The sequence below is a fragment of the Talpa europaea genome (assembly GCF_964194135.1).
Source record: "Talpa europaea genome assembly, chromosome: 3".
In the NCBI taxonomy this organism is placed as follows: Eukaryota; Metazoa; Chordata; class Mammalia; order Eulipotyphla; family Talpidae; genus Talpa; species Talpa europaea.
Window position 1 is genome coordinate 11,765,225 of NC_140069.1, and position 19,833 is coordinate 11,785,057.

Consider the following 19,833-nt stretch of genomic DNA (forward strand, 5'->3'; position numbering starts at 1 on the left):
GCTTAGGTTAAACACTCCCAAATTGTCTAATGCTTTACGTATTTTAGATATAAGTTGTATAACCAGTTAGTTTGGTTACAGTTTTAAACTAGCAAACCATTAGCCTATGAGAAGAACTAAACTAAACTATAACACTGCACAAACTGCCCAAGGAAGATAACCTGAAAAAATCTAAAAAGTGATTCCAATTAATCTAATTATCATTTGAGATACTAAAAGAATCAATGACTCATGAAATATTTTGAAATTATTCATTTTCTTTATCATTTTCTCTGAAACTCTTAATAAACTTAAGATTGAGACTAAGAATATGTCTTCTAAGTAGGCTTATCACTAAAATGTTTTGATCAGAAGACACAGTCTTAATGCCGCTAACATCTAATTCTAACCTAAAATCACAATCCTTGGTTTGAAGACATCAAACTCAATTTCTAACAATTCATCAGTAAAGCTATGAAACAAAAAATAAATCAGGATGAAACGTGCAGCAGCCACAGCTATGAGAATGGAAAATAAATTCTATTTTTCCATAAAGACTCTGAAAATATAAAGCCCAAAGTGAGTGACAACAGAAGTCCACATATAAAGTGTTTAAAAATATAATGTTTTCCAAAGATTCTCATGAGATGTTGATGTATATAGTCATATTCCAAGTTAAGACCTTATAAATCAAGGTTAAGATATACATAACTATGCTGATTTACATACCTTCCACAATGTTCAACTGATATACATAATTTACAGACATCCACAGGAATTCTTAATGCCCTATCATATCCTCTCACAACACTGGATGTTTATTGTTCTATAGTTGTGCTACTTTTAGTACCAGGAAGCCACTCAGAGGAAGAGTTCCACCTCTTCCCATGATCCCCTAAGGAATAGGTAACAAAATATAAAATTAAACAAGATTCATGTTTGATAAACTAACATATAAAATTACCACTGCAATATTCATAGTGACTGCTTATAAACATAACAGTCATCATAAAGCCTATAAAGTATATCCTCAGTTTTATAAAAGAAATGCAGATTGTCTCAAGGTAAAAAAATACAGTGCAGGCTGCTAAAAAGCTCTTTGTTGCATTAGGAAGTGCAATGAGGAAAACTTCAGAAAGCATGAGCATGTTCCCCAACCCTTCATCATCAGTGAAGCAGGAATTGCACTGCAGCAGCAGGTGCTTTTTAGTGGCTGGCACTATAAAGCGAAGGTTAAAATGAAAAAGGCCGGAAGTGTGAGCAACACATGGCGTAACCAAATTATTGCAAATGGAGATTGGCAATAAGAAGTGAGGAAGGTGAGCGTCCACTCCATTCTGATAAAATGCCATCTTTAAATATTAAGTTCTTTGCAGGAAGGGGGACCCCCATATCAGCAGAGGACTGCGATAGCAAACTCGAAAAGCTGGCCTCTGTGTGAATATCCAGTGTCGAAGCACCTTCCTGAAAGATCAAGAAACGAGAGTAATGATTTACTTTCAACATATTCCCAAACCATTTGCTACAGCTAATGAGAAATATAGACCTTGATTACCCGAGAAATGTTTATGGAATGCAGAAATGTTTGTGGAATGTTTACTACATGTGACACGAAGATCTACTCAACAAACCCAAACTGACAATGACGGGTAATATAACATCTGCAGAAATGACTAATACAAGTAAATCTCTGACAAGTGCTTAGAAATAAATAGAAATAGGCTATGAGACAATGGGATAAGAAGATGTTAACTCTACAAAAGCGAAAGGTAAATCGGAGATATTCTGCAGGGGAGTAGGAGGGAGAGGGAGCAGAACAGGGGAGGGAGAACACAAGAGACTACGGCGATGTGCACAGGTGGCGTGGTGGTGGGAGTTCTATAGGGACTACACCTGAGAGGAACCACAGTGTGAAAAAAAATACATCTGTAAATGAACTTAAAAAAAAAAAAAAAATGAAAAGAAAAAAAAAAAAATGTTAGCTCCTACACATTCTCCAAAAATCCTGACATAACACTAACATGAAATACATACCATCCACCCCCGGGACGACCTGATTCCTGTACGCAGCACAGACTTCTCCCCCAAACTCTAGCTCAAACATCCACCCAACTGACTGACCGCTCTCGATGTGTCGCCACACACGTCAAGGCACCCCAGCCTTCCCATTCCACCCTGCCTCAACACTGCCTCCTCGCATTTCATTCACCTCCAACATGTATCCCAAACTAGTTTACTTTATTCATTCACCACAGCTACCACTGTGGCCTAGGCAGTCGTCTCAAAGTGGGGAACTCACTGCAAAGTAGGGTATGATGTGAAAATTTTAGAAATCTCCTACTTACCACACTCTTACAAAAATTCTATTTCTGTGTATGTTTTACTATATATATATAAATTATTGGTATAATAACATATATACGTAATAAACTGTTTTTACGGATACATGCCAAACAAAATATATGTATTTTTTTGATAAAAAACAAAAAGGGTGCTCAGCTATCAACATCTCTCTCACTTGGGCTATTACAAGTCTCAGAAGCGATCTTATATCTATAGTCTATAGACAGTAACTAATCTTATAGGAACAGTCCATCAGAAACATCACTGTCCTATTTTCAAATCTTCAATAGGTTCTCTTTGTACGCAGCATTAAATACAAATCCCCAATTACTGATTTCAACATGTTGGTCAGATACTCTGAATGAAAATTCTACTCTAAAAGTTCATATACAAAAATCTTAAGTATTGTTTCCTTGTGGGGACGACAAGAGGTCTAGAGCACTGGTTTTTACAACAAACAACCTGATTTCAACAATGGAGAATCACTGCAATTTGTGCAAGGAGACTGCACCCAAGAACCAGCACTGCAGGGGGTGTGGCCCGTGGCATAAGTCCAACACACGTCTGTGAATGAAGCACTGGCACAGAACAGAGTCAAGCTGCACAACCCGGAGACCAACCCAAGGAAATCATGTATAAATCAATCAACTTCCTCATTCATAAACTAATGTTTATTTCATGTCTTGCTGTTGTGGAGACTCAAAATCAAACATGAAATGCTTTGCATGTATAAAGTTCTATATAATTACCATTTACATTTCTTAGTTTTTGTTACCTGGAATGAGTGAACGAAGTTAAGGACTTGTAGAGAGAGTTTTCTACTGGAATGTAGGAGATCTTGAAGGCTGGGGAAAAAGGGTAGGGGTGGGGGAAGTTAAAAACAAACAGAATGGCATGTACGCATATCTAACAAGAGTATAATTTTAGAAATTTAAACACATTGATACTTGTACATACATCCTGATTAAGAACATAAAAATTAAAAAAAAAAATCAATGTTTCTTGTTAATGAATTTCTGCCCTTTTTACTAGGGAATAAAAATAATACATAAAAAAACACTATTTTAAACTAAAACATTATGTCCAACCAAAATTAAAAAGTTACTGTTAAAAAAACAAACTATTAATAAACATAAATGCTAGCTGAAAGAAAATTTCTTAGTAAGAACTTTGAGGAATGACAATAATTTAAACTTGAAATATCCAACTAAATTTTAAAAGACAGCCTGATGAAACACCTGACAGATTTAACATACATCAATCCCCCCAAATGAAGTATTTTTCAAATATGTGAACTGGTAACAATTATAGTAGCTACGTTCAAAGCTGCACGGTATCCACTTTTTATTCATGACATTATTTTCATTACTTGTCAATTGAATACCTTTTATTTTCTCATATAAGCTACATTAAGCCAATTAAATGAATTATTTGTCATTCAACTTTGCTTTCGTAAAGAAGTCAAGGAGATCTGGATATCACCTCTCCATGCCACAGACCATGACAACCAGGGTCTATGACATTCTCTCCTGCTCACCCAGAGTCTCAGATCTATTACAGCACCACTCAGAGCAGATGCTCCCAAAGAACCAGAGATGACTTAGGAGGATAAAGGCTGCACCACATCTCTGATAATACATGCTCATTTTAGAAAATGAAGAAAAATTTAGAAACTCAGCCATAATCCCATCAGAAGAGACAATCACTGTTAACATAACTCAAGTGTATTTAAAGTGTACCATAAAAATTTTCTATAGACATTTACATAGTTTTAAAAATTAGCTTATACTTGTATGTAAGCATGCCCATTTCACCACATGCTGACCAAATTAATTATAATTAAGCAAAACAGTTGCCCAAAATGTTTTCATGAGCCCAAATTCTGGGCTACTAACGTTTAATTTTGAAAAATATAGTAATCAATCCACAAATATACACAAGAAAATTATTAAGATCATATGTGGAATGAAAAGACACAGCAACTATTACTGAGAGTTATAAAGTCTAGCAGATGAAAAGACAATGAAATAAACCCTCACCTCTCTTTTCTGCAAAGGCCATGTGTAGCAATTTTTCTACAAACTTTCTGGTTTAATTCAGAACTAAACAATGGAATTCCAAAGCAGAGCTCAAGAGGAACCCAATCTGCTTCTGCTGTGGCCACTACAAGAGGACATATAAACTTATTAATCACACATAAATATGACACCTCTATGAATGACCAGGGTTTGTTTCTTCACTGAGGTCTGCAGATCCTCACTAACCCCTCCCACCCCCAGGACATTCACCAATAGGCTGAAGAGAGGAGGGGACTCAGGGGGTCAGTGAATCTCTCTCTGAACTGGCTTTTTTTTTTTTATGTACATGTTTCTGGGGAGAAGGATGTAGCTATCATCAGATGCTCAAAAGGTCTTTTACCCAAAAAAAGGTATAAGACATCTACAAGATGAGGGAATGAATCAAAGTATTTAATACAGGAAAAACGAAACTGAAGTCATTCTCAGGTCATATTTCTGTAATACTTTAATGATTATTCTAAATAAATAAAAGTTTCTTAGAAGACACTTATTAAAAGGTCCACTACAGATAAAAGCAGGCAAATGAAGTCCAAATAATTTAACAAAAGGGGTAAACCTTAGGAATTAGTTCAAGATTACAAATAATTTTTTTTTTAAAGATTTATTTTATACAAGCACTGGGTACAGTCCAGAAGCGCGAGAGGGTGAGAGAATTCACCAGAGCCAGAGCAGGGAGCAGAACTGGCAGACAGACTGAAGACACTGCTGAGGGGAGCGGCGGGCAAGGCAGGAGAGGTCTGCTGCGCCATGTGGGGTTCTCCCTGGCCAGCGGGGAATCAAAAAGGTGCTGCAGAGGCTGCAGACAGCTTCGCAGCATGGCGCTCAACCGCTGTGCCACCGGGGAGGCCCAAGATTACAAATAACTTTTAAAGTCTTACCAGAGTTTTGCTTTGTTGATGAATCTAGAGCTGCTTCCTCAATGACCATTTCAAATGATTCTGTACTCCCATTCACATCTGAGCCGGAAGCCAAATCAGGGTCTCCTTACAATTAAAGGACACATGCAACATTAGGATCCTAGTGGCTGGTGTAATCTGTCAATAAATCTGTCCTTAAAGAAATGAAGACGTCAGGCAACTCCAGGAATGATAAAGGAAAACAACAGTCCTTAGCCTAAAGCAGTAGCTGCTAACTGGAGGGCAGCTGTGTCCCATAGAAGACATTTGGCAACATCTAAAGACATGTTTGGTTGTCTTGAGAGGGGGAGAGGATGTGGTGACTGCTATCTCGTGATACTAAATATCCTACAATTCACAAGACAGTCTCCACAATAAAGAATTACCTAGCTCAAAGTGCAAAGAGTGCAAAGATTGTGAAACCTTGGGCTAAAGAAATAAGAAATGAAAGGGCAAAGAACACGAGTTCGAAACATTCGCTGAGACCACTACTAAAGTCATTTCTATTCCTGTGGAAATATACACACTATTGTCATTTCTCTTCAAAATTCTTTGACTCCATATCTTTTACCACATAAGATCCTCAAAGATCATCTATTCCTTAACCTACTTCTCTATTCTTATCTCCTCCTGACAAACAAAAATCTTTTCTTTTGGCCCAGAGGAGTTACTTTATTGCCCAATTCTCTGTACCTGAAAGGCTCTGATCCTCGAAAAAAAGCAAAAACAAAAAAAACCCCAATAATCATCTTTTGCCCAGCTAACTTCTCATTTTTCCAAACCCAGTTCAAATTTTAACTTTTCTAGGAGGCTTTCTCTGACAGTTTAACTGGGCCAAGATGTGCCTCCTCTGTCCTGCTTTAGCATTTTTAAGCCTCCTGGCATGGGTCTTAAACTTGCTATCTCCCTTGCTAGGATTTTATTCTTTGAAATAAAATCAGGTCTTACTAATATAAATACCTCTAGCACCTAAGCATGTATTCCATAAATGTTTGTACTGTGACTAAAATAAAACATGACAGCTGTAGTAGATATGCTTTGAAATGACCACCTAACCCCTGGCCCTCTTGTCTAGAAAATGCCCCTGCAGTATTTGGCAGTCAACTGTTGAGCATGACCAAATTCCTCTGGCCAAAGGCAAATGGACCAGGAGAGGATACCCAATGCACAGGGAGCCAGCGCAGCCCACCAGGTGCGAGCAATCAATCACATCATCTCAGCATTTCAAACTAAAAGCTTCGGAATTAGTCTAGCAGTGACACATCTTGAGTTGAAAGGTTTCCTACAGTCATGGGCTAGGCTGGTATCATGGCAACCAAAACCACAAACAAACTAAAGTATGCCGGAGCAGAAGCGATTAGTAAGCACGAGGTGACTGAAAATAAATTTTTTAATTGAAAAGAAAAATTATTTAAGGAAAATTGACTTTTGTCAATATGCAGAGAGGTTGAAGAAAGAAAAGAGGCGGCGGCTTCAAATAGAAGACTCAGACTAGGTGGCAGCTATGGAAAATTTAAAGAGGAGAGACGAATAAACAGATGAGATATTTCTAAAGACTACTTTATGTGAGCTGGAAACTGGATAGAATAAGAAAAGCGAAGGATGAGACAAAAACACAATTCTGGGTGTGGCTAATTGAGCAAGTAGTGCCTTTGACAGAAAGAAATGGTAAAAGGAAAATACTTATTAATTCTATTTGGAAACAATTTTGCAGAGACTTAAGTTTTGAAACCATCACCCCATAAAATAACTTAACTTAAAGCCTATAAACTTAACTCAAAGCCTATAAGCACAAAAATGTCAGCAAAGGGATGAAATCCTTGTAATAACTTCTCTGTGTTCCAACCCTGCGTCACCACCTCCTTAGTTACATCCTTAGTATTTTCTCAATGAACCACCGGTATTTGTGCAAACGATGTCAAAGAATTTTCTCATTCTTAAAACATTAAGTACTAAATGAGTCAACATCCCCCACAAAGTTCTCCCTGCTTTTTAAATATTAAGATTGTGTGAAGCTCAATACCAATTATCTTAATTCAAAGAATGCAATTCTTGGCCAACCTCTCTCATCAGAAGCATCACTGAGTTTTCGGTGTGCAAGCTGGCTAGAAGCATTCAACATGGTGACATAGCCACAAAAATGCTGTAAGTCCACTTTGCTCCTTAGCACTTGCAATGCTTTATGAACACCCATGTTGACTCGAGTAAACTCTAAGAACAAAGAGTAAACATCATGTTGTAAGTAAATAGTTGTATAACATGATACAGCAAAAACTTAAGTATACTTTAACAATCCTTAGAATTACTTTTATACGTTAATCTATTAAAAGACTATTCAATGAAGAAATATCTGTGAATGCAAAACATATTTATAGCCGCCAGGAGACATTTCTGGTATTGGAACAAATTATCCGCTAAGTAAGCAAACAGGACCAGTTGGCAGCAACTTCTCTTGGCTTCTCTCTGTGGTTCTATTCTGCCCCAAATGCTTATTTGGTGGGGTTCAACCTGGAAGTGTATTAAACAAAATTTATGAAACCTGAAATTATTCTTATTGAACCAAAGCTAATAGTACACTTGAAATCAAAGTCTAGTTATTTAAATATTTGGTCAAGTTCATATCTTTCCGAAAACTAGGAAGATTCCTCGTTTTTATAATTCACACAATAATCGCCCAAAGCAAGAGTGTTCTTAATCCGTTCTTGAGATTTTATTTAAAATCCTCTATCTTTAGATGATCAAATTTCTCCCCCCCACCCCCCCATAGAATGCATAAAGTATAAGGAATAAGTAGCAAAGTTGAGTTGGAGAGAAAAGCTTATTTCTAAATACGGGGATATTTTCTGGAAGAGAAAACTCTTCTCCAAATTTTGTACACAATTATTTGCAACAGCCAAAGAGAGCACCTTCATTTCAAAAGTAAAGCTTCTGCAGTCTGGTGACTTGAAGATATTTATTAAAATCTTCTTCTTAAATTACCTGAGCCATTTACTGCTCTTTAAAAAATCCAAACATCGATTACAGGGAAACTGATTACAAAATAGCAGTTCTGCATGGAGCAGGAAACACAAGCATTACATAAAATATGTGTAAGTTTTAATCAGATAGCATTTTTCTTTTGAGCATATGCAATTAATGCTCAAAAGAGAAAAGCTGCCTTCTCTATTAAACAAAAGGATGGATCTGCTTTTATAGAAATTCGCTGAGCATCTGCCATCAAGTGTACTGTAGCTAGAGACAATATTAAACAGGGCTTTCTCCTTGACTCTAACTGAATTAGCTTAAATATGGCAATCCACTCAAATCCTCTCTAATAGCAAAAATATGTTAACAGAAAAACAAATGCTGAAACATGGAATGCCTGCAAGTGTTCACTGAGTTGTACAGTAGTATAAAAACAAATTCAATAGCATCCATTTCTCGATTATCTAAAAATGCCCCCAAGAAAGAATAGTATGTACCCCTAAAGGGAAAAAATTTACTTCACTATGATTTGTCTTCTCCCCCACCCTCCAAATAAAATAAACAATGAAAGGAAACAAAAAGGCTAAAATATAAAGAAAGCCCAATCTTCCATCTAGACAGAGATGGCTACTTAATTTCCATCATCTCCAAGACAGACAATATTCCATCAGAGGACCAAAAATAAGTCTACTCTGTTAATTCTTTGTTGGAAAAGGCACATTACAGAAAACTACCTTTTGCCAGTTTCTTTAAAAGCAGGATGGAAAGACCTTTGAAGTCAATAACTTTTAAGAATTCACTTCCTGCTAATGTTTTCCACCAAACTGTTTACAAAGATTAATGATAAAGACGTCACACGGACATGAGTCAAAAGTGAGGTACCTCCTTGTAGTTCTGTTTCATCAAATGGAAATGGTATGTGGACGGTTTCTCCTATCCCATGCAAACCATGTCCCTAAATAGGAAGAAACGCAAGCTGAAAGGTTAGGAGAAACTTACATTCCCAATAATACTCAAACAACACTGTGCCCTTTGGTGGTACAAAAACTATAGAAACAATAGTTTCTCATTTTCCCCAGCAAGTAAAGACAATCTTCGCTGCATATTAATTTCTAAGCAATGTGTCTCAAAATGAGTGTATGGGGCTAATTAAAAAAAGAGATTAACAGGTAAAGAGTTGTTGGCCAAGTGAAGGCTGAGTGAGAGCAAGTGAACTCCCACAGGGTTGGCTGTAGTTGTGACAGAGAAAGTGGTGGAAGAATCTCCATAACCCCAAGCGTACCATGGACAAAGAATGCAAAACTCAAGAACTTGCATTGAAATGACATGTTCAAAATTACTTGACACCGATCAGTAGGAGAAGTATACCTTTTCAATGCAGCCAAAGAGAAGCAGGAGCGCTCTATAAACTAAAATGGAAAGATCTCCAATTGCTAATTGGAAAAAGCAAGGAGCATGTCAAGTGTGTGTTTGTATATGCATAAAAAACTCCAGAAGGGTATAGCAGAAACTACTAAGTGTGGTTATTTGATTTGGAGGGGAAGCAGGGAATCAGAATTGGGTTGACAGTGTGAGACAAGCAGGGATCCTTTCCTCTTAGACATCTTTGGTAGTCTTTAGTAGTGTTTTATTTGGAATTGTGTGAATGTATTAGAAGTCAAAAAAATTTTTTTTAACTTAATGAGTCTAACCACCCCATTCCCATGTTAACAAATAACTTTATGTCATATTTAGTTAACTTTTAATTAATATTCACATTGCTAGTTTTAAATTTTTTTAATTTCTAAGTTTGTTTTGGTTTTAAATGGTTTAAGAACAACAAACATGAATTCAATTCCATGTTCATGAATATTTAATACCATTACAAGGGAAAATTTAAGTTTTTCTGGAAATCTATACATTCTTCTAAGAGGCTCAGACACTATTCAAATTCAAGATACCCTAACAGAAAAGAAAAAAACTTATTTCAGAGAAAAATTACATCCATTTAGTTGGGTGAGATAACAACTTGAACATATTGACAGTTCACTTCTTTTCCACTGATTTTTGATTTAAACCCTCAACAAGCTGGCTATTATAAAATTATGGTTTTAATCAAAATCTTAATTTTGTTACAAATTTTAGCAGATGATTTTTTTTCTGATAAAACTTAATAGTTTTTTTTTTTTTTTAGCAAAAGTAAAACTCCTTAAAGAACACCTTAAAAATAGGCACTAAGATTGTTTTTCTATCCATGATTGTTTGCCATATCAAAACAATAAAAGAAAGTAAACCAACAGAAAGCCTAACCTGGCTTGATTCTTTGAACACCGCTTAGTGAATAGACTGTGACAAACCCCACTTTACAGAGAAGAATTCTGTTCAGCACCTTTTCTACTGGCTGCCATCAATCTGTAGGAGCAAGTCAAAGTGTGACAGCAGGACAGTCAGGGTACCCTGCACTCCAGGGCCTGCCTACTTGTCAAGACTCCTCTCTGACCACCATCCCATAACACTAAGACTCATTCCTCAAACACCGAACAACTTATAGGCCTCACCAGGTGCTATGACTTCACGCTCCTGTTCATTCAACACTCACTGAGCAACTATTATGAACCAGGCACTGTTCTAGGTAGGCACCAGGGGGAAAAAAAAAATCCTTATATAAAGATATATTCAAATCTGACTTCAATGTCCATGTGGCTCCTACCACTCCCACATTGTCAAAGGCCAAGACTGAAACCCAGATCTGGTTCCTCACATTAGCTTTACAAATTTCAAATTACTGACTCGGCAGAAAACGGGGCAAATTATTATCTTTAATCAAAAAAATCCAAAATCAATTTATTTTAAATAAAGTAACTGTACCTGAATCAAAACTGCAGAATGTGTTAACGCATCGTTCAACATCGTGAGTACATTTGATGTAGGAACTACACCAGGATCATGACCCCAAGATGTTATTAGTAATCGATCATAACCCTACAGGAAAGAAATGAGAAATAAATTGGCATTTAGAATAAGAAAAATAAATTTACCTTACCAATTTTCAGCCACCTCTCTTCCACAAGAATAATTTCAAAAACAAACAAAACAGCTTGTACAACACACCTGGAATATATCTGGCAGTTTTCGAAGTCTTGTTCCTTTGGACAATAACAGGGATGGGGGTCCTTGCCCAGTAACATGGTAAATGTATAGCTTAAACCAGACAGAGCTGACTTCGGGAATAGCTGGTCCAATATGCTGCAATTAGAGAGAGAAGCTTTAATATTTATGTAAAGAAGCCAAATTTATGAGTGACCAAGTATAGTCTTGCAAATAGCTAACAGCTCAAATAAATGATAATAATTTATGAAAATAAAATCTAAATGTTCCATTCAAGTAGCTTCAATTTTACACTGGAATTGAGAAGCACGTATTATTACTACATTTAAGAGGTTTCTGTATTCTGGAGGTTTGTATCTTGGCTTCATCCCCTCTCTATGCTTCACTTTGCTCATCTGTATTATGGCAGCAGAAAATTTACCTCAAAGGATATTGTGAAGGTTCTTCAAAAAGGCTTAAAGCTGTATCTGGCATATGATAAGGCTCTATACCAAAGTGTAAATTATTATCATTTTTCACAATTTGCACAAAAGGGACTATCTTAAACTCCCATCCATCATACCATTCACTTAAGACAGTTCATGGATTTCTGCTAGGGACGGGTGGGGAGGGGGCTGTGCTCGCTGAGGCAGTTGTAACAGGACAGGCAACAAAATCATCCTGTACAGGAACCTCTTCCTTTTGTCTACAGCATTAAACCTTGCGCATCTAGGAAAGATATGCACTGAAGAACAGCAACATAAGCCCTGATCTTTGAGAATGGTTAAGGCCACATAACATCCTTGCTAAGAATACAAATAAAGGCCATGGATGTATTTTTTCACTAGAAAATGTAAAGGTGAAATTCTATCTTTCAAGCACAATCTTTTTTTCAGCTTATTTAACATCACAGCCCCACTCCTAAAACATTTCATGCTTTTTTTTTTTTCATTTTATTTATTTATTTTTTTAAATTTCCTGGGTTGCATTAAAGTTGGTATCCTGATTTTTTTTTTTTAAAGATTTATTTATTTATTTATCTAAGCACTGGGTACAGTCAGAAGCGCGGGAGGGTGAGAGAATTCACCAGAGCCAGAGCAGGGAGCAGAGCAGGCAGAAGGACCGAAGTACACTGCTGAAGGGAGCAGCGGGCGGCAGGAGAGGTCTGCACGTCATGTGGGACCCTCCTCCAGTGGCTGGGGAGCAGCCAGGGATCGAACCCACAGCCAGGGATCGAACCGGCGCTGCAGAGGCTGCGGGCAGCTTTGCAACCCAGCACTCAACCGCTGCGCCACCGGGGAGGCCCACATTTCATGCTTTTTAATTAATCTTATCTCTCAAGGTGATTTAGGCTTCCTTCTTAGCACACCCAAAAAATGTTACTCTCAGAAGATACACGCAAGGAGCGTCACAAGTCACTAGATGATACATAAATAAAATGTACCAAGTATATCACACAAACTACACAGAACATCATTTAACAGTATAAAATGGAAAAGTGCTTTATGAGTCAATGACTTCAATATTTGGTATTCACAAGTTGAGAATAACAAAATAAAACTGCTGAACCTCTCCTGCAGGCCATGTGAGCAGGAAGGAGATGACAGCTCTAGGGGTCTTCCGAGTGCGCCTTTACCTGAGGGGTGCAGCTGCTGACAGGCCGGATCTCGTTGGTAAGAGGAGCCATGGAAACAAGCAGTGTGTAATTTTTGTTTAGAACTCTGCTGCAAGTTGCAGGGTCCAGACCAAGAAGACTTTCACAGCGTAAGAGATCCAGAGGAAAACCTGAATTATGATCAAACACACACAACAGAATGAAAACCTGATAATGTGAAACAAAAATGTCTAAGATGAAATGCTGATACTTGCCTTGAGATTTAAAAATTTTTATCAGTGCATCTCTATTAAAAGGTACCAAATTTCTGAGGAGACTAAGGACTGAAAGCTCAAAGTCTTTATTTTCTGGCCTAAAAAGACCACTAACTGGTGATACTGCTTCCAGCTACCTTCCACTTTAAACGAACGTATTTGCTTGACCTTGTTTCCTCCCTCCCAGCCCCTCAAGGACAGCGGTATGTTATGAAAGCCTAAGAGGCACAGGAAAGCTGCATCCTCCCTCCCCCACGTTCCAATCTCCACAAAGGACTTCGCAGCCAAGTTCTGAATTTAGCATGCAGGCAAGAGTTCCTCATTTAGATATAAGTGCCCTAAACTGGAGGTCCATAAAGCATAAAACTCACTCAGCCTTGCAACAAAAGTACTGATCCTTTTGCTCTCTAAAGAGACATTTAAGGTTGAAAGAACTTCAGAAGATTGAGTTAGCCCTCTTCCCTTTCGAAAAAGAATGAATCTAAAGAAATAAATAACCTATTATGGACAATTACTGAAAAGGCCTAGAAGCACGGGGCACGACTAGTGCCATGATCTTGGCCTTGATTATCATTTACCAGTAAAGAAATCGGCCTCCAAAAAAAAAGTGATTCTGGGCTGGAGTAGAAGTATAACAGAGCTGTTGTCAGAAAGCAAGAAATTACTCCCTCCACCGAAACCAAATCTTTTAAAGATGAAGGCATTACACAAAGAGAGAGGCGTCAGCTTGAAGGGAATCCCACTGGCAAAATCTGAGGAAAATGTAGCATAAAAATAACTGACACAGTAATACCTAACTGTAAACCACTGAAAAAGGAATTCATACAGAGACTATAAAAGAATGCCTCGTCCAAAAGAAGTGCTAGAGTTGAGGGAAAAATGATGAATTTTCAACAGTCACAGTAAAGAACGGGTCAGGTGAGAATCACTGCTGAATCTAGGAGGACATCCGCCTGGTCTGCCTGTATATTACTTATAAGTGGCGTGTGTCTTGAGGTGGCAGGGCAGTCGTTAACTACACAGTGGAGAAAGCACACAACCCATTTACTGGGTGATCAGAATTAACATCATCGCTGGGCAGGCAGATGGAAATCACATGCCTCTAGATGTCACACCTCTAGAAGGACTCACTATTACTTATGTAATATTCTAGACACAGGAAATGATGTAACAGAGATGAGAAATTTTCCAGTGTAACATAAAGATACAATATACTTAAAAATAAGAACGATGGTTATAGATCTGTTACAGAATAAAGAGATTCGACAGTTACATGCAAAAGCTGATGTCTTTCTTTTTCATTTTTTCTCCACTAAATTACGTGCCCGTATCTCTACAAAACCTGATCTTAAACAAGATCCTGTACTTGAGGGGGAAAAAATATCATTAAGACATTATTGGCCTGACTGACAAACTGGAATATGAGTGGCAAATTATTGGAGCAATATTAAGTCTTCTGAAGTTGATATAAGAGAATAGCCCTATTCTTAAAAAATAATTCAGAAGAGAAAAAAGTCACAATACACAATTTACTCCCAAATTCTAGACTAAAAGTAATTCTACTATACTCCCTCTTAAATTTTTTTGTAAATTTAAGATATTTTCCCAAGAAAATTTTTTAAAAATCAGGAATCTGTGATTTAATGGAGGCATGACAGTGATACAAGGCTCAGAAGAGCACCTGGACCACATCTGGAGAACAAGGTGCAGGCAAGAGCGCAAAGCCTCTCTAGAAATGTCCAGAAAACAGTCTGGCTGGGGCAGAGGGTAGAGCCTGGACTAGACTGCCAAATTATAAACAGTGACTTTTATGTCCGACCTGTACTGATCTTAGGAGAGATGTCTTTTTAAAGACAACGATTATAGGAGAAAAAATCATACTTATAAAGTGAGAACAAATTAGATCACACATTGCTTTTATTTTTAAAGCAATGTCTTAGGCTATCTAAAACCAAGAGATTACTAACTAGTCCTCAAATGTCTGGCTAACAATATCACAAGGCTTTTGACTTTATGGTGACTACCAAGTGGCTAATATAGTGACTACTACCACATAAACTCAAACTGCAAATTATTAGTATCATAAAAAGAAAATTCTTTCCTTAAAAAAAAAATGCTTAAAACACAAATAACACAGAATATCTAAGTGGTCATATCTAGCAACTATAGAAGACAACTTTCTTAATGTGCTAATTTAGTCTTTGTATAAATAAGACCTTCTTCCTTTTCTATGCATCTAAGATGGCACTATAATAGTTAGGTACCATCAATAGAAAAATTGAGAAATAGTCAAATACTTTCTGTGGTTTGTGATTCTGATGAGAAGGAGCCCCAATCAAGAAAGACTGGCTAAAAGAATGAAACATTCACAAATAATTGTGGATTAATTCTTATGGGGAGAGGTTAATGACAATTACTCCAAGGAATTAAAGTTCCAACTTGTGCCAGAAACAGTCAACTATTAAACCTACCTTAAAGAGGTCAGAATTATATTTAGTTATTTTCATACAGAATAGACTTAGACTGACCACTTAACTAACTTGATGGTAAGAGACTATTCATTGTGAAAAGTAAACTTTAGTCCAGACCACTAAGCAAAACAGGTAATTTTGAAAAACCAACAGAAAGCTTGGAGTTCAAGAGAAGATAATATAAGGGACAGTACAGTGGAAAACCATGCAAGAGACTAAGACTGAAGCCCCAGTTCTCCCACTTATTAATCATAGAACTTTAATGACTAACTGGGCAGGAGATACAGTAACCATCTTACTACATCGTTGAAGGTGACAAATTATTCCAAGTAAAACCAAAAATAATTTTAGCAGTTGAATAATGCTAAATTATACTACTATACAAGTTAGTATGTCCAATATATGATTCCAATATCGTGCTTAAAAACTGTAAAGACCCATATTTTGCAAGGATTTCCTATATTTCAATTTTCTATAAAATGAGTTACATATACCGGTTTTCAGACCTCATGACAGCAGGAAAGGACAATATATTTCAAGACAGCTATACCAGAATATTTCAAATATTCTAACCCTTTATCTCTGGGTCACTAAAAAGTCCCAGAAATTCTAGAATTTTTTACTTCCAAAGACATCTTCAAAATTGTACCACTCACTGTTAGATTTTATGAGCATATATTTGGTAACCAAAGAATTATTATCAATAAATGCTTATCAAGAAGTGCTGCAGAGCTGTGGCATTTAGTAACTGAATAGTCTCATTTTTCCTATTTATGAATAATCTCAAAAACAGTGCCAGCAAGTAACCATGTGTACTTCTGCTGAAGCATAACTCTGAAGCAGGTTTATGTTAAGGCTGCAGAACTGAGTCACTAGGTATGGAATGTGTCTCACAGCACTGAGTGGCAAAGAGGAGGAGAAAAAGTGAAATAAGGTAAATAACAACTGGCACACAAAGAAATTCACAAAATAAACCTCTAGTTAGAAATTCAATATGCTATCTACACGAAATGGATTAAAATAAGCAAGCGTGGTCTGTTTAATTTTTTAGAAAGAAGCTCCATAGGATCATGATTTCAAAATCAAGGCTATCAGTCATACCATGATTGGGTTGGTCGGGCTGTGCAGTTTGCGCAACTAGGTCTTTATTATGACGCAGAAACAGAATTGTGTTTCTCAGAGTAAGTGCATGGTCAAAGTATCTCTGGGCTTCTCCTTCACCAGTGCTCTGAACCTAAACCAAGAGAAAACAGAGTCTCCATCAAATACCATTCTTCATGCTATTCGTTCTAATGTATAATCATAGTGTGAAAAGATTGACACATTTTTAAAAAATCAGTAGATCAAAAACTTGCCCAAGTAATACTGAAACAAATATTAACCTTAATGTCAGTTACCATTTTACTGTTTCTTTGAAAGTGATAGAAATTATTCCAAGTAAGACTAAAAAATTGTAGCAGTTGAATATTGCTAAATTATACTATTATATAAGTTATATGTCCCATATATGATTCCAATAGCGTGCTTAAAAACTGTAAAGACCTCTATTTTGCTTATCCAGAAAAGTACTCCAATCCATGTCACCAATTATGCCTCTAATTCTCATCACCCCATTCATAGATTCTTATCACCAGTTACAAAGACACTGGGAAAAAGTCAATCTGTCAGTTCATCATCGCTGAATACACAGCTCAGGTTCATTCAGTGAGTCACTAAGTCTCTACTATGTGCTATGATCTGTCCGGGATGTAAGCAGAGAGTACTAAACAAACCCCTGTCTTTACTGGGCTTACATTTCAATGCATGCTCTTCTGGCACTGAGTCAGTCACCTGCTTAATATATAAAAACAAACCACGCCAAAACAACATAGAAAATGGAAGGACAAGTCTACAGTGGGGAATAACCAACTAGATTTGCATTAATTTAGCAAGATCAATCAATTAAATTTTATTAAGATCAGGCTTTCCAAAAAATAGCTAAGAAACCATTTTTAAGAGTTAAATTTCAGACTAAAAAGCTTTTCCAAGAATGACTATGTGGCTAAAAAAAAATACAGATATATACAGACTAAATAAAAGAGCAAAAGTGATCTTCCAATTTGCTACATTACTTGTAGTCTTTTATCTGAGGTGAGAAAAATAAAAATCAGGGAAACAACTTAAAATGGGCTAGAACATAATAAAAAGTTAACAGGCAAAAGCTGCCACAGTTAAGAACTGGGACTAACAAGATAATAAAAAGCACTGACAGAATAAAGATAAAAAAGTAAAAGATGAATTAATAACAATGATTATCTCAAATATATTCCTGCACAAAAAAACAGTACAAGTCCCATGGAGAAGGAACAGCGAAAAAGCAATTGCATCTTTAGCTACAGAGACATTACAGAATCATCAAAACAGCACGATTAATATACTCAATTCATCACTTAAGCAAAAGGCACCAAAATTATGAGTCAGGGAACAGATTAGGCACACAAACTGTTTGCATAAAGAAAGGCAGAGAACAGAATAAAATATCCAGAGAATGAAAAAACACCAAAAAGGACAGTCAAGCTTTAGAGCGAAGGAAAACCAGCACTATACTCTTAGAGGGAAATGATGGTTAAGAAAAGCACAACTGAAGTCTTCAAGATGCTAAAGGGATTATGAGAACGGACATAATGATACAGAGACACTTGTTCCAGATTTTAGGTAAGTGGAACAGAAACATCTAATAAACCACTTAAGAGAAAACATGAGTCATACCAGAAAAAAAAGGTCTTTTTAGAAAATTGCAACTTAAAAAATGTCAGAGTAAGATTTCTATACAACACTTCTTCATTGTATCGACTTATGCCAAGAGTTAAATGAGGCAGACACATAACTTTTAAAATCAGTCTTCATTCATCCACTCAATGAATGTTCATGTTTAAGCCGACACAACTGCCACAGCATTAAGGTAGGGAAAGAGGTAGGAATGAAAAGGATATATAAATATTTCTACACAGTCAACCAAAAGGCCTATGTCATGTTTTATAAAGCAAGAAAGGTTCCAAATATCTTGACATCCCCTAATAGGCAATCTAGATTTACCTTTTCCAGTTCAACAAGGAAGCTGTCCAAAGATTCATCTGAGAGTTTGCCAACTTCGAACATTGTGACGGCATGACTTTTCAAGTTCTGCAGTAGACAAAAGCAAAAAAACTAAAATATACCCTACTATTCTATAAGTGCCTATTACAAAAGTTCTAATTTCTCCCTTTTATGCCAAGTGTAACATACATACATTTTCTTTCCAATACATGTAAGCTAAAGGATGAGTGAAGTGAGGTGAAGGATGGATACTGCTAATTATAAAAGTAGCCCTACTAAAAAGTCACTAAGATTCCTCTAAGAAATACAAAGTCAGCTGAGTTTTCAGGAATAAATCTAGCACTTAGAAAAAGATGTTAAAATATTGAAGTACTTTATACATTACATCTAATCTTTAATTGAAACATTCTCATATTTAAACATTTTCTTATTTCATATTTTGACTTACTGGTGAAAGATTTCCCATCATTAAAAAAGCAGTAAGGGTTGAGTCAAAGAGGAATGCAATACGCTTTGTATATCCTGTAGACAAACTCAAACTGCTTATACTGGCTGTGTCAGCTGGGGAAAAAAAATTATAATTTAAAGTCAAATCAATGAAAATTCTTTGCTTATCACTTATAATGAGAAAGTGCAGCTTTATTTAATACACAAAAAGTACATAATTAAATATTAGCAATGTTTTAATAACCATAAGAGACCTGAGTCCTACCTACAACCAATGGAGAAAATTTAAAGAAAAAAAAAATGATAAGGCAAATTCACTTTTGTAGTAAATTTCTTGAAACCAACATTTAACCAGGACGTGATAATATCAAATTAATAAGCACAACTGGCCTAACCTCTGCAGACACGCCAGCTGGCTCGGTTAACAGAACTATCTGGCAGAAGCCGTGCTCCTTTCCCACTTTCCCACCTCAACATAAAACCACGTGCCCCTCCATCCACAATATTTTGCCCCCCCTTTATACATAGTCCATGCTAAGGCCGTCCCTTGCTCACCGGCTGGCAAGTTCTCATTCATTTATTCTCCATGAAGACTTTCCCAACCTTTCCAAGCAGTAAAGGGTCTCTTCCCCTCTGCTCCCCACA

At 36.6% G+C, this 19,833-nt stretch overlaps 1 protein-coding gene across 2 annotated transcripts in view; it reads right to left on the reverse strand.

Moving 5' to 3' along the window:
• Positions 1 to 1,260: 1,260 nt before the first annotated feature.
• FAM91A1 (family with sequence similarity 91 member A1) overlaps positions 1,261 to 19,833 on the reverse strand; it is a gene marked incomplete at both ends in the record, with an annotated part of 34,328 nt that continues 15,755 nt past the window's right edge. For both annotated transcript variants that reach the window (XM_084229618.1, XM_084229617.1), the window contains 12 exons: positions 1,261 to 1,443; positions 3,098 to 3,167; positions 4,362 to 4,485; positions 5,279 to 5,383; positions 7,358 to 7,507; positions 9,143 to 9,215; positions 11,108 to 11,221; positions 11,351 to 11,485; positions 12,963 to 13,111; positions 16,768 to 16,900; positions 18,742 to 18,828; positions 19,190 to 19,302. In XM_084229618.1, coding sequence (XP_084085744.1) covers positions 1,261 to 1,443; positions 3,098 to 3,167; positions 4,362 to 4,485; positions 5,279 to 5,383; positions 7,358 to 7,507; positions 9,143 to 9,215; positions 11,108 to 11,221; positions 11,351 to 11,485; positions 12,963 to 13,111; positions 16,768 to 16,900; positions 18,742 to 18,828; positions 19,190 to 19,302 — 1,436 coding nt within the window. The remainder of the gene's footprint in view (positions 1,444 to 3,097; positions 3,168 to 4,361; positions 4,486 to 5,278; positions 5,384 to 7,357; positions 7,508 to 9,142; positions 9,216 to 11,107; positions 11,222 to 11,350; positions 11,486 to 12,962; positions 13,112 to 16,767; positions 16,901 to 18,741; positions 18,829 to 19,189; positions 19,303 to 19,833) is intronic.